Genomic DNA, 16,865 nt, shown 5'->3' on the forward strand with positions numbered 1-16,865 from the left:
TTAAAATTATGATGATCATAAAAATGTTGGAGAGATATATTCATGTTTTCCAACATATTTTGGAAATAAAGTACTATTTTTTTTTACACAATATTTTGGGCACGTAGTTTTACGTACTAAGATGCTTCTGGAGAAAAAATTAAACAAAAATTGTCAACATCTGGAAAGAATCCTGCTGCATGTAAGCACTACTCTTTTCAGCAGACAGCAGAAAAAAGTGCAGAACTGTTTGGCTAATCATTAGCCTAAGTTAAAAAAATAACAAGAATTTTTTTTTGTTAGGAATATATTTATAACAAAATATTATACTTTTTAAATGAAGAAATGTGAGGAATAATAACAGGAATTTAGAGAAAAATAATAGATAATATTGCACTTACATAAATTGATAATACACACTTGATTTATTGTGAAGTAGAATAAATTCTGCATATTGGTCATTAAGATCTGGTTTAACAAATCAAACGCCTCTACCTCCAACATACCCCAAAAACAAAACTTGCAACAACAACAACAACCAAAGTTCCCCAAATATACCAACAAAGATCAAAGGTTATACTTACTAAGACAAACATGTCTTTGCCAAATTATTAAAATCACACATTGCAGAAAAAAGAAGAACAGCAAATTGAGGACACAAGTGATGAGATGAAGCTAGCATGATGAATTCTATGCACATTGGAAGCCAGAAGGAACAGTTTTTTGGCATGCACTGAGGAGCACACTGAGTGTGATAGGGATATTCAAGTTGATTCCAAGCACATTGGCTTTGATGGCAGTGCAGAGGCAAAGTGCAGCCTCTAGATCAGCCAAACCCTCAAGCAATGAACAACACTTGCTAGAGACAGGCGAGCCAACAACAACGTTAACAAGTCCTAGAATGTCAGCACAAGCCCCTAGCTTCAGTGTGTCCTTAGGGCACTTCCCAGATGGAGGAGGAGAAGGAGGAGGAGGAGATTTGGGATGGCATGTCCCACATGCATAGGTTGATGTGGAGTAGGCAAGGAGAGAAAGCAGCAAGATGGTGGCAATAAGCTTGTTGGAAGCCATTGCAAGGTTGCAAATGAAAAACAGTTTTGCAGAGTGTGGTTTGGTTTGAGTGAATCACAATGGGAAAGACAAGAGATGTGGACCAATTTAAAGGCAAATTGTGAGGCCTGATCATGTGCATATCTGATTGAGTGGAAGAGAGGGTGATAATGGTACAGTTGTATCTTTTTGTATGCTTCTGAAAACCATGGTTCCTTTGCTTAGTGGTTGTTAAAGACTAGGAGTATGGTAACTAGTAACTTAGATATTTTTTTTTCTCACTTCTTACCCTTGTTACTGTTCTTTGTTCTTGCTTATTAATGATCATTGTTTTTTATCAGATCCTGCAGCGAATTGGCAAATAGAAGCCACTAAATCAGAATCTAGAAAATCTAAATTGAGGACCAGAAAGAGCAGGAGAAACTTCCAAGGAAGTGCCCTAACCAAACAAGCTATAGGGTCACAAGATGGCATTGTAGTTAATTTTACTGCTAGTAAGAAAAAAAGTTGTTACACCAGTAAAATACTAGTGGTGTATATTTACTTTCAAAATCACAAAAAGTTGTTGTTTTTGTTTTTATTCAGCTCTGAAAAGGGCAGTTTTGACTTATGGGACATGTGATTACAAAGGAAATTAATTTTTAGGGATAGGGGCCTTCTTGTTTAGACATGAACAAGATTAATCTGAGAGAAAATGGTAAGGAATTTTGAATGGATGGAACTCTTGGTTTCCTTGCTTTGAATCAAAACTACTAAACACTTATATGAGATTAGAAAGTGGTTGATGATAATTAAGATAAGATTACTTTAAGAAGAGAAAGAAAAAAGTGGTAGAAAAAGAAACAGAAGAGGAAAAGGGATAATAAAATCAAATGAGAAGTTGACAGTGGATATATGTAGTGGTTTCCAGCCTAATTGGTTCAGATTAAAAGGAAAACTGGGTCATAGATTTTGTCTTGTTTCATGTCCATTACTTGGTTGTTTCATTGAATTATTGAAGTTAATGTTGTTGTCGGTAAGGCTCAAATGACTGAGGTTGCTAAGGTATCCTAAGAAGGTGAATCATGATATCCCATTTTCAAAACAAATCAACCTGTCTTTTCTTCATCTCTTCACTCTGTGATGTCTGTAATATAACATACTTTTCATCTTATGTAGCTTCAGTGTCACTGATATGATCTTTTCATGTGTTTTGGATCAATTTGGAATAATTTTTAAGGATAAAGATACTTAGACAACGTTTTCTTGACAACATTTCAACATCATCATACGTGTTATTGTGTGATTGGTCCATAGTAGTATTATTGTGTCATTTGGACCAATCACATGATGACAAATATGATAATGTTCAAATGTTGTCAAAAAATGTTGACTATGAATCATTACTCAATTTTTAATTCAGGCTTTCATGAGCTTTTAAAGTTAAAGATTAATCCTCTTACTTCTAAAACTATTATTGAACTAAGAGATCTCCACTACGTATGAGTAGTGATTAGGGATCCAGCGTTCACGAGAATGGAAACTGTGTTTTTCCTCACACATCAAGTACTGCCAAAAATTCCGTTCATGCTTTATTCAAATTCCTATATCACAAATTTTGTGCCTTACTTTTTAACTTCTTTTCGTACACCTTTTCTAAAAGTACCAAGAATAGTAACCATCAATTTTATTTATATATAATTTATACCAATAATACTGAATTTATGGATTTAAAAAAAATGATGTCGTTTGTTGAAACACACGTTTGAAGAAAAAAATTGTCAAAGTTTATGAATGATTTCATGAATAATTTGTCAAAGTTTTTATCTTTTGTTGTTAATTCTTGTGATTTCTCTTTTTCAATAGTTAATTTGTAATTTTTCTTTTTCAATAGTTAAAGATGATGAGAATGTAACTAATTGGATTTTGAACAATATTGATGTGTTTTCTTAAAAAGTTGCAAATAAAAATACTATGGGTGTTGCTCTCTACACATCCCCAAGTGGGACTTGTACCTCCCCACTAATTTAATTTATTCTAAAAATATTTTATACCTTCCCATTATTTGCTTTATTCCAAAAATACCCTACACCTCTGCACTATCCTTAACAATCTTTTTCTTTCTCTCTCTACATTAATGGAGCATTCACCTGATTCAGATTTGAATTTGTAACATACTACAAAATATAAAATTAAGAGGAAACTAATACAAAATAATAAACATAATAATATTAATAGTAAATAATGATATATTATTATTATTATATACTAACTTTATAATGACGAAAGAACTAATAAATTCTAAATCTTTAACAAATAACTTTTTTTTTATATTTTAAGTATTTAATAATATTTTTATATTATTTATCTAATAAATTAAATATTTTGTTCAAGTTATTTGAGTCAAACATGTCGGTAAGTTAAAACATAATATAATGTTAAAAATTATAGATATTATATATAAAAAAAGATACATGTATATAAACATTTTTCTAGAAATTTAGAACAAAATTTTACCATTTATTAAGTAATTTGAAAAGAAAAAAATATATTCAACAACGAAAATAACATTGAATCAAACTTATTTAAGAAAATATATCTAACTTCAAATTTAAGTCATGTAAATGCTCCATTAATGAGCCATGTAAATACTCCATTAATGTAGAGAAAGAAAGAGAAAGATTGCTAAGGATAGTGGGGAGGTGTAGGGTATTTTTGGAATAAAAGAAAATAATGGGAAAGTGTAGAATATTTTTGAAATAAATTAAATTAATGGGAGGTACAGGGTCCCACTTGGGGAGGTATAGGGAGTAACACCCAAATACTATTTAGTCTGTAACGTTTGGATTGGAAAAATTTAATTTGGTTAGATACAATAATATTTCCTAAATTTTTGGTTTTTAAAAAATTATTGTGTGATTATTTACTTTTGATTTATATGTTAAAAAATTGAGGAATTTTATTCGTTATATCCTTTGTGTGATTCATGAAGTTTCTTTGTAGTCTTTAATTTAAAATGATTAAACTTGTCATTATTGAAATTATTTGGATTATTTGAAAGATGAGAAATCACAATAGATTTTAGAATTCGATTGATTTTCCTTTTACTATTTTTCAAATTAAGAAGTTAATGAATATGTTTCGAAACAAACTTAAGAACCATATGAGTAATACTGTCTCTAATTTTTTTTTTGTGTTGAAATCAGAATGAATATATTGGTATTTTTTTAAACTTTTTTAGGAGTACAAACTTTTACTTATATTGAGTTTATGAGACAATTTATCTTTGGAGCATGCTTAGAGGGAGGGCTTTCAAAAGTTTTAATTGGAAATTGGTTCCTCTTTAGTTTGTTATAGTTGTTGAACTTAATGAGTGATTTCTTGATGTCTTAAGGAGAGATTGTATCGGTACTTACATTTCTATATACATATTCAATTTAAAGTGTTTTATGTTTTTCATGAAAGAAATAATAGTGTTGATAAGTTAACTAATTTAACTTTCATTCACAAAGTAATATAAATGATTAGATATTTTTCATAATTATAGTTTTTCTAAAACAAATTTTAAAAAATTAGAAGGTAAGATTGTTAAAATTAATATATAATAAAATTAATTTAGTTAAAATTAAATAAATATCTGCAAGATTATATTTTAATGGAAATTTTGGATTAAAGAGTAAATATAATGAATGAAAAAAAAATAAAAAGAAGTAAAAAGTGAAAAATTTTGGATAAAAAAAATGAGAATGGAAAAAATGAAAAAAAATGTGAATAATTTGATTAATATAGTATAATAAACTTTCTTTATATATTATAATTAAAAAATAATTTGTAAAATTATAAATTAATTTAAAACATATATAATTAAAATAGAATTTAATATTTTTTAATTTACCTATTTTATTATAATAACATAAACATTAAAATGATAATCAATCATATAAAATATATGATCGATATTATCTTTTGATATACACACTACTAAATCTTGGCATGCAAGAAAGGTTAACTCATTAAACTCTTTTTGATTTGCAAGGACTTTTACTTTTTCAATTCTCGCACTTTTTTCTCTTAAACTTTTCTCACTTAGAAACAAAAATGCCAAGAGTAAGAAAGAGGAATGAATAAAAAAAGAAAAGATGAAAATAATAATCAAATTTATCATTAATGACAAAAGTAAATTTAAATAAAAAATAGTTTAAACACTTGATATAACAATTTTTTAATTAAAAGTCAACTAAAAGTGGATTTATGAATTATTTCATAATTATATATATATATATATAATATTTACATAAAGAAGTTTGGTTTAAGTTAAATAAAATTATTTTACATGAGAAAGAAATTGTAAATATCTAATGTAATTACTTATTCGTTATGTAAATTTAAGCTTATTCATTAAGTTAAAGTAATATTGTGACGTCTACATTATTTTTATAGTTTAAAATTATTGATTATTTGAATTAAAAGTAGTTCTTAATTTAAAATTACCTAAACACGAATTTTCAATGTAGTTTTAGTTTTAATTTTCCATGAAGTTCTAGTTTTTGTAAATTTAGTCATAACATTATTTAAATAGTTAATAACATATAAATAAGATATATTATATCTCAGTTTGTAGTTTCTTTATTTTTAATTTGAAAAATATTGTTCTTGTATCGTGGCAGTATATAGGTCAATATTGAAATCATTTGTTTGTGTCACGTAATCTTATATTTAATTATGTTTATTATTTATATTTAATTTAGTCTAATATTTTAAAATAGAACAATTTTGTTTCTTATTAAAATTCACACTTTTATTAAATGTTTTCGAAATTAATTTTAAACCAACTCTAATTATATAATTAAAATATAAATTTAAAATTTAAAATTGATTTTTTCACTTGTAAGAAATAGGATTAATTCATTTAAAAATAACAAAAGATTTAATTAAAAAATTAGGATTAAAGTCAGTTTAAAATTAAAAAAACTTGATTAAAAAATAAGATAATAATTAGTTTAAAATTAGAAAAAAAATTCTTCTACATGAATAACAAAAATTGAAAAGTAAAACAATCACGATGAACAATATACATTATTCACTTATCATTAACAATTTAAACAATATTAAAAAAATTTAAATTAACATAAAACCAACAAATATTAAAACTTCATTAAAAAAAATATTTAAACAAAATTATTGTCTAAAAAAAATTTTCCCATTTAAAATTTTCAATTTTCTATAAACTAATTGTCTATTGTAAAAAGATCAATAATATAAGAAATTGTGTGGGCAAATGAGTGGAGATAATTGGTTTATACTATGTAGGGAGTAGCTGTGTCAGATAAATGAAATCGTCCTATTAATTTGAGTAAGAAACTTACTCCATTTTATGTATATGAATTGTGACAATCCTTTTATTTTCTTTTAAAATACTTATTGTTGTTGATTAAAAAAAAAATAGAACTTGTGACTAATCAATGATACTTCTAGAATTTGTGGTTATTGTATTGTATGACTATCCGATAAACATAGGATTGGATGGTTCACAAAGTTAGGAATGTCAAGAAGAATATTCAGAGATCGAGCAGTTGTATCATACAAACTAAACCATCATCCTTAAAAAAAATAGGCTTGATGGAGATTATTTTACGACAAAACATGATTAATACCAATTGAACCACGATTGGGCCATCAATAATCTAAAGTCTATCCCAAAATCTATAAATATAGATTTGATATAAAAAGGTAAGTGGTGCATTTATTACACAATAATTGTTAAATTAGTCAAATCTTTATTGATATTGACATCAGAGTACCTTCTCTAAGTAACATCCCAATTGGATCGAACATTTTAGTGGATGAATAGTAATAAAGACAAGCGTAAGGACACACACAAAACTTAGAGAACATATAATCTTGACCCCATAACTGAAACAATCATTATCAGAACATGTTTATTTAAAATATTGTGTAATATATTTGATTATTTTGTATTTAAATAAATCTTAAAAAATAAAATAAAGTCTAATTCAATATTAGAAAACTGACTTGTAAAATGAAGTTTACACTTACTTATGTATATTGTAAATGTGTCTTATTTCTAGTATGTAGGATCTTCAACACACCAAAATATTTACATATAGTGTGAGATTAGACATTAATTGATGATCTGATAATGGTGACAAAATAGGTCCAACAAATACTAAATCTTTCGATAGTAGGTGACACGATAAACCCAAGAAACAACAAAAGCAATAAAACTCGCTAAGTTAGGCTTCAAGTAACTATATATATTATGTTAAGAAGTGAACTTTAAGTTTATCTCCATCCTATAAAACCAACATGAAAGGTGTAAGGTTTGTTTAAGGACCTAGAAAATAGTTTAAAAGTAGTGGTGGTTTAATAATGACACTCGATTATTTTATTCATAAAAAATTCAACTATAAATAAATTTGACGTTAATCGAGTTTTATTTTATAAAAAACTACCATATCTCTAAAACTTTTTTAAAAACTTTCTTTACATTCTCTCTAACTTTGTGAAGTCATCTCTTATCTATTTTATGATAAGAGACCACTAGTGGATTTACAGTAAAAAGGTCTACACTTCTGATCAATTAGAATTTCAAATAGAGTAAGTTTACTTTTTCTCTATTTTTGAGTTAGTTTAACATTTTTAAGCACACGTAGTTTAGGCTGTGTTCACTTGAAAAGAATTTACTGTTCAAATGTATTTGCAAGCGATGAATTTACTGTTTAGTTGTGTTCACTTGAGATGAATTGCGAGGAACGAAAAACGCGAATTTGCGGGATGTATAACTTTTTCATCACCCACAACATTGCAGTGATTTGGAGGGTTTGATAATACAATGTCTTATTTGCCCCTTATCTATTATATAATTCCAGAGTCCTTAACCTTGCATTTCCAAGCTTTGAAGCTTTGTGGTGTAGGTGCAGGTGTAGGGGCCATCTTCCACGAAGCTGGAGGTTGCTTTGGGGGTGGACGTAATCCAGCGAGGAAGGTGGAGGATCTAGCCTGCCTTGGCTTCCAGCCGGAGATCCACTGTCACCAACACATTTTTGCATGTTCAAACAATCCCAAGAGCTAACACAGATTAAAAAGAAATTTGGTTGTAAAAAAGAAAAGGAAAAGCAAACAAAAAAGCTTGAAAATAAACAGATAAAAATGAGAAAGGTGAGAACTTGATTAATGAAAGAGATGCACCTGTATCTTCAAAATCTCCTCTTTATTCATGCATTATCATGCAAAGGATGAAAATGATTGTGATTTGTAAGGGATAGAAGAAATGCAAGGGATAGTAATAGATTTGAGAAAACATATCCAATCTCACTGGAACAAAACAAGCACCTTTTTCTTTTCTCTGAGTTAAACAAAAACTCGGCACCAATATTGTTTGTGTGTCTACTTCTTGAAAGGACATGTGGAAGAAAGAAAAAGCTTTGTTTTATGTTTTCTATTTAATCTTTCTTTTATTCTTCAATATTAATGCATTATTATTATTTTTTTACTATAACATGTAAAATACATTTGATGTATTAAATTACTCTAAAATTTAAATTCTAATATATAAATATGTAACAGCACTTAATATTATATTACAAAAAATATTAAATTTAATTAAAAAAATTATATTACAAAAAAATATTAAATTTAAAAATAATTTTATTTTACTAAATTATTATTTTTTAACATTTTTAAAATTAATTTAAATAATTAACCTTAATGTTTTATCCTTTATAAATATTTTTACAATTAAATATAACATTAAGCATTATCATTTTATATTACTTTAATAAGTAGGGGCATTTTGGTAATCTTAAATTTCTACTAATTAAACAAATTTTTTAAAACTATCACATCAATCAAATCCTACACTAATTCTCACAAACTTTATCATTAATTACCCACAAATTCACTCAAAAAACAACAAAAAAATTACCCTCAAATCTACTCAAATCATCTCTCGCAAATCCTACCAAAAGAACAAAGCATTAAGGATCCATGTATGTGACTCAAAATAGCTCAAAGAGAATCTTTATTTAGATGTGATCGTAATGATATATTTAGATCTATGATCTGATGTATGTCTATTTAGTTAAAGCATCTTGTGAGAACTATAGCCTTAGGAGAAACTTTGAGGCAAAGGTATTTTCTACACTAGGTGGGGGAAGCTAGTTTAAATTTAACTCTTGATGTAATCTATTTTAAAATGATATTTTGCATGTTTTGAAGTGATTGGTTGAATTGATGCTTGGTTTGTAAATTTTTAGGTGTCTACACTAATGTTGTGTATTGGTGGCATGAACTGAAATGGACTTGTTTGAAGTTGATTTATAAGTAAAGTTTTGTATTCTTTTTAATTAATTGAATATAAGCTTAGACAAGTTTGATCAGGCACATAGATACCTATAATTGATTTGGCCTACATAATTATGCAGACTCGTTAAGCGAACATAAGGCTTGTTGGGCAAGAATACATAATTTGCAAGTTAGATAGCTCTAATGAAGTGGCTCGTTGGGCAAGATTTTTAAAAGTAGTCTTATGGGGTATACTCATTATGCAAGCCAAAGCTTGACTGGGCAAGTATGATAATGTTGAAAGCTCGAAATCAAGGTATGCACTTACTTAGTTAAGCAAGAGAGTTTCGATGGATGAATTTTTAAGCAATTTAGTCCAAGTATTTTCTTGTTGAGCGAGCCTGTATGACGCTAAATATCCTTAGTTGCTTTCATAAATCTTCATTATTTGTCCTTCATCAAACTTAGGGGTTAGTATATAAATAGAGCTAATGTATGAAAAAGGTTGGAGAGGATTCAAGCAAAATATTTGAAAATTTTCGTTCTAAAAAAAAATCTCTTCATCATTTATATATATATATATATATATATATATATATATATATATATATATACACGTTCAGTCTAGAGTAAAGAGAATCTTAATTATATCGAGATGAATATTTTTTTTCTAAATAAACTCTTTATCATTTATCCTTTTTTGAGCATACACCTAGTTTACGAATGCAATAAGAAAATTACAGAAAAAAAATAGAAATTTTTTTAAAGCATTTGTGTACTAACAAGTATGCAAACATTAATGTATTGTATTGTATAACTCAGTCTACAATGGGTTTATGCTGGGTTGAATTTGAAAAAATTGTATTTTTTTTTATGTGAATCAGATTTCAACCTGACTTATTTAAACTCAGTTCATGCAGGTTGAACTCATGATGGGCCGGGTTGGCCCACCAACCCACCTATCTAATTTTATTTTATTAAAATTTAATTTTTAATTTTATAAAAAAAATATTTATTATTTTTTTTTGCTTTGAAAAAATTATTTAAGTTCTCTATTTTCAAAATTAATTTGGGAGTGAAATTTGTTTAAATTTGAATTATAGAAAGTTTATAATTTTTTTTTTTTTAAAAATTATAGTTAAGTGAGTAAATGAGCCAATTTGTTTATCCACTAACCCGTGATAGGTCGAGGCGGATTCAAATTTTTCTAGTTTGTTAATAAATAAGTCAAGTTGGGTTGGCTCACTAAGTGACCAACCCGTAATGGGCTATGCTGGGTGACCCGTTTTGACAGCTCTAATAAATAGCAATATTCTATATTAAAAGACACCCTCGCAAATTAGGAATTTGAGTTCACCAAAACCTTATATTAAACATCGTGCTTAGACAATTCATAAAGTGATTATACCTTCTAAAGGTCATACTGAATACTCAATAAAGAATCATAGAAATAAAAACTTATTAAATATTATAAACAAATAAAAGTAATAAACATTGTGGATTTAGTGTTGGACCTCACAAAAATACATCTTTATCCATAAGGAGAAGACACACACAAGAGAACATAACAATCGAGACACATCATGGTTTTACAAAAGTCACTTGATATTTTTACTAACGAAGCATTAAAGTGAGTTTGAGTTTTTGTACCAAATTCATTATAAATTTATTTTGTTTGCCATTGTTTCAAGACTGTCTCTAATTAATTTGACTTAGTCTATAAATTAGTATAAAAGATTATTTATATTACTATCAAAATGGGTCACCTAGTCTAACTCGGTCCAGTTCACCATAAATTCACCATTTAATGAGTCAACTCAACCCAGCTCATTTTTTAGTGAGTCAAAAAATAAATCAAACTTAGTTTGGTCCACTAAAGGTGGATTAAACGGGTTGACTCAATGGTTCACTTAGTCTCAAGTTTCTTTTAAATCCAACAAAAATTACAATTATTTTGTAATTTAAATTTAAATAATTTCACCCCAAAATGATATTAAACTTCAAAGATAATTCAAAATAAAAAAATTAACATACAATGCAAATGTAATAAAAAACAAACCCAAAAAATAAATAAATAAGTTTATAATTGTGAGAACTCCTTTTACTACAAATTGAGAAGAAATATATGAGCAGAGTTCTTTTCCGTTTGCGGTGATTAAATTGATGAGTTTTGTTTTTTTTCATTTGCGGTGATCAAATTGATGTATGCAGAAATATATGAGAAAATCTATTTTAATTTTTTATCTTCTCCAAGCTTTTAAGAACTTCGTCCAAATATATATAATGAAGCAGAAATAAAGATTAAGGTTTTCCACTATATATATCTAACCAATACGCATATTGTTGTTGGAAAGTCTTAAAACAAGAGACATTTAATTTAATCGCTGGAATCACATACTTTTCAAAAGACAAAAGGAAAACAACAATATACTATAACTTACAAAATTGTACCAAGATTCTCTGGAAGTGAGAATAACAAAGTACGAAACATTTTTAGTAAATTTATTATTTTACAACATTTCATTGACGTCGACATATAATAACTACGAAGTAGTGTGATGTCAAACAAAATACCATATAATTAATTTCAATAATTGTTATAAGAAATTTCTATTTATCAGGGTGGAACATAAATGTAAGTTGTAAGTTGAAAGTGGAAGTTTTATTTTGATTAAAAATGAATAGCATCAACTATAGAAGTAAAAACTCAACAAATCCATAACTTTAATAATCTTAAAGTTTTATATTAAAAGTAATTAATATGTGTAAATCTTTTATTCATGGTGACTCATGTCAAATATGCTGTGTCTTTTCTAAAAAAAAAAAAAGTTATAGTTGCAAGGTAAAGAAGTCCAAGATAACTGTAAAAAGTGATTAATGATGTTGTGAAACGTCATGTGTTTGAGGGTGAAAACTTTATTCATTGTCGGGAGAAGATATGTACTTTCTTTACAACTTTGAAAATTTGTCTGTCTTTGACATTCCAACACCATACGATCACAACATATCATTATTGAAAGAGAATATATAATACGTAAGATTAATGTAAATTACCTTTTTAACAAAAAAAATAAAAATAAAAGAGCCAACAAAGTACCTTGATAAATGTTTCTTTTACGTTATTTTTTGTTTTATTTATAGGATTAAAAAGATGAATTTGTAAGATCAAGTTTCGTGTTATTTTCAGTCAACATGGGATCTTTTAATAAGACATGAATACTACCATTTGATAATGAATAAAGTAATAAATTCAAATGAATAAATTTTGATGCCATATTAAAAAATAAATTTATAATTTTATAAGATTTATAATCATTATAATTTGATCTTAAATATATTTCTTAAGTAGTTATTACAAAATTTCTTCCATATCTTTATTTATTTCGAAAATAGTTTACATTTTAAAGTGTTTATATGAGAAGAGGTGTCTATCCGATATTCCAATTCAAATAGAAATTATTTCTGCAACTTATACACCCTTTACTCTCATTTTTATAATTTTAAAATAAAATAAATATTATTTTTTAATTATTAACTACCAACCATCATAATCTCACCTTAAAAAATGAGGTATAAACTAATATTATAATAAACTTAAATTCACTTTTAAAAAATAGTACTACCAAAACCTATATTTTAGCAAAAAGATCATCGAAGCTATTATACTAGTTTGTAACTCTATTTTTATATGGATAATGATACTCAAACAACATTTTTTTATAACATTTGAATATTATCTACGTGTCATTCTGTGATTGGTCCAAAATTACTCTACAATCAATAATAATAATAATCATAAACAACACCATGAACCAATTACAAAATGACACGTAAATGATGTTCAAATGTCAAAAAAATGTTGTCTAAGTATCATTATCCTTTTTATATAAAGGTGGATGCCATGGAAATAGTGGTATAGCAATCTCGTGAATAAACAAAATGGTATGAGGAGGAAAATGGAGTAAACTTAAGTTGGTGACAACCATAGCTAAGATATGAGAATCCATGATAGTACTTAGACGTATGCTTGGTACCCACGTGCTCTTGTTCTACCATTTTTGTCTAGCTAGGTTAACAAATGAGTGAATATAATATCCGACATCCTCATCCATTCGTCTACGTCTAAACATACAAATGGGAGAGAAAAGTCTCATGATGTTTTAAATTAATAGTTGAGGGTTCTTTTTCAGTAAATTATAGGACACTTTAATTTGTATTTCAATTTCTTCTGACAAATTCTGGGTGGGGGTAATTGTGTTTAATTTTGCGTAATCACAATGTGTTCTTAGAAAGAAAGAAAAATGAACAAAGAAAAGTTGTTTAATAATGTTATTTAAGAACAGTTTTGGGATTGAAGAAATATTTTTTATCAATTTTAAAGTATTCAACGAAAAACAGTTAAATATTATTAATTAATTATAATTTTAAATTTAAAAGCTTAAAAATGTATTGTAGAGATTGATGGAAACTATACAGAACTAAAGAGTATAAGTTTATAAAAAATAGGAGGAGATAAAATAAAATTGGGGGCGAAGAGATAAATTTTTCATTTTTGAAATTAAAAGAGATAAATTATAGTTATTCTTCTTAATACAAGTAAAATAAATGTTATATAACACTCCATAACATAAATATGCATACGTACCCTTTTGTATAAACTATATTAAGAGATAATTTTATTCAAGTTGAAGCAGTGAAAAATAAAACTTTTCTTTCAAGTGTTTAATTTAATTCAAATGTTAGAATCAAATTTTACACGTCAACATCAATCTTTTGGAAAAATCCTCATTTTAAATGTGTATTTAAAATATGAAATTTATTGAGATGTAATATGAAGGTATTTTCTTTCAATAATTTTGATTTCCATAATCTTATCCTGTACTGGACAAATGAAACTAAACTGCATTGCAATACTAAAAAGTGTACTAAACTAAAACCTAATTTTTTAAAATTAAACTAAACTTAAGAATGGTTCAGAGAAACTGAACTGATTTTTATTTTATCAAACTGGACTGCACTGAACTACATTAAATCGTACTAATCTAATTTTAATTGAATTATTAATTTTAAACTAAATTATACTAATTTTAATACTGTACTTGTTCTAAAATATGATTTTAATACTATCTAATAATAAAATAACTATTAATTAAACAAAATTATACCACTTACTAAACTAAGGAAAATGTAACTAAAGCTATCTCAACAAATTTTAATTGTTGAGAATTATAAAGTAATATTTATTTTTATTGAGCTAAGAAAAATTGATACTTTATTATATAAGAAAAATTTATTAAAAAGAAAAAAAGTTGACAGATTCTCTACGTAAAAAGAATGCAGTAGATTCTCTACGAAAAAAATGTTTGTTGAAAGAAAAAGGATTAAAAAATTGATTGAAAATAATAAAATTTAATATTTGTATTAGTTGGTGTAACAAAATCGTGAACCTTAGATAACATACTAAAAAAGAGACACTACAAAAAAAATTCAATGACATGTGAAAGGTTATATTATTAAGAAATGAGTTAGAAAATAAGATAAGGTAAAAAAAGTGAAATGACGGAAATAACCAAACTTAAGGTTCTAGAAAAAAGGAAAGGAAGGGATGTAGGTTCTTTGAGCAGAATCAAAGTCGATGAAGGAATAATTGAAAAATTGAAAAAGAAATGGTGATGAAAAATATAATACAGTTCTCACTTATAAGTTCAGTTAACTGAACTATGAAATATTTTATTTAACTTTTTTCATAGCTGGGATAAACTTAAATTTATAAATTTATTATTTTATTAGTTTTGAGTTTGGTAATATTTGGTTTGATTTGGTAGATATCAAATAGGGATGGGTAGTTATGATTTTCTATTTATCTAGGTAGAATATTATTTTATGATAGAATAGGAGACTTGATTTTTAGGTAAGTTGATATTTTATTGTTAGTTTTTATTATTTGTAATTGGTTCAAGCTCAATTTGCACCTATTTAAAGATTGTCAAAGTTTAATGAAAATGACTCATCCATGGATTGAAGTATAATATTATTTGTGTGGGTCAAACCCAGAATGGATTAAAAAGGTGAAATTATTTGTGTGGGTTCACCGTTTTATTTTTCCAACAGTGGTAATAGAATAAGAGATTTGATTTTTAGGTAAGTTGATATTTTATTGTCGGTTTTTATTATTTGTAATTGGCGCAAGATCCAATTTGCGTTGTCAAAATTTAATGAAAATGACCCACCCATGGATTGAAGAATAATATTATTTATGTGGGTCAAACCCACAATTGGATTAAAGAGTGAAATTATTTGTGTGGATTCACCGTTTTTCTCAAGAGATTTTCCCAACGGCAAGTTTAAGTTAGAGTATTATTCCAACATGATGGTTAGATGAGACCATGACCAACTTCTGCACAAACTCATTCTACTTGGATTCGATGGTGAGTCAGATTGAGTTAATTCACTAAGTGGTCAACCTGTGGTGAGTTGGATCAAGTAAGACCAGATGACATATTTTGACAACACTAGTTAATCTAAAAGTTTAATTTACATATAAAGATAAAGTAAAAATTTTACACATGATTAAGATGTATCATACCGCAAGAAAACTTATTAATGGCTATTATGAAAAATAGTTAAAAATACAAGGAAATTATATATTATTGTCAAGTACAATTTGTTAGTAATACCAAAGATGTGTCGATAAATATTGTTTATCGATGACTACAATAATAAAAAATTAGTCTGTAAAATGGTTGTCGACCATAATCACAAATCTATTACTAAGTTTATGTTAATAAATATTCATCGATAATCAACGTATTCTAGTCGTTAGTAACATCTATAAGTAAAAGACTCAATTAGTCTCCTTCTTCCTCCTTATTTTCTTTTTTCTCATCTTCTTCCTCTTGTCCTCTTACTCTCCTCACCTCCTATTCTTTATTTTCTCATAATTGACTCTCTATAGTTTGTGAACAGAACATGACCACATTTCAACTTACAATAATTCTGAAATGGTTTGATCAGATTTCACTTTCGTTACTAATCTGAATATTCTCACTTTCTACCAACTTAGCATGCTACCAAGTGTTGCAGTCTCATTCACAAATTATTCGACAAGGGAAATTTCCAATTTCTTTTATTTTTCAATTTTCAGAAACCCTAGTATGAAATTTATATGGTGATGATGATGAAGTTGACGAGTCCTTCTCGAATATGTTGGACCACCACATTTAGTGATGTAAAATAAAAGGGTAGAGTGTCTTTAAAGGAACAATATCCTCATTGGGTTAATTATAAATAATTCTTTATTTTTAGATTCATTAATTTTCTGAATAAACCTTCTGGATTTCTGCTTACCCTAATTTAGAATTTAGTTGGCCAACGTCTTCAAATAAATATTATAAGTTTTTATATTTTTTTAGCAATTCACAGATTAATAGTCATGAATGATACATTTGTTGATTTTTACGAGTATAAATAACTTGATTTCGGATAAAGTTTAATAAAAATATGAATGAATTAGAAAAAATTATTTAGCATATTATTTTTATAGTCTTGCTTTG

The 16,865-nt window shown here is 26.9% G+C and overlaps 1 protein-coding gene across 1 annotated transcript; it reads right to left on the reverse strand.

Moving 5' to 3' along the window:
• Positions 1-552: 552 nt before the first annotated feature.
• Positions 553-1,121, reverse strand: LOC106762947 (14 kDa proline-rich protein DC2.15). The gene has a single exon (XM_014647078.2). The coding sequence runs from the start codon at positions 1,048-1,050 to the stop codon at positions 670-672; it is 381 nt and encodes a 126-aa protein (XP_014502564.1). The 5' UTR covers positions 1,051-1,121; the 3' UTR covers positions 553-669.
• Positions 1,122-16,865: the final 15,744 nt, after the last annotated feature.

The sequence above is a fragment of the Vigna radiata genome, chromosome 6 (assembly GCF_000741045.1).
Source record: "Vigna radiata var. radiata cultivar VC1973A chromosome 6, Vradiata_ver6, whole genome shotgun sequence".
Lineage (NCBI taxonomy): Eukaryota > Viridiplantae > Streptophyta > Magnoliopsida > Fabales > Fabaceae > Vigna > Vigna radiata.

Coding starts and splice junctions, on each gene's coding strand:
- LOC106762947 (XM_014647078.2), bottom strand. CDS start 1,050: ATGGCTTCCAACAAGCTTATTGCCACCATCTTGCTGCTTTCTCTCCTT.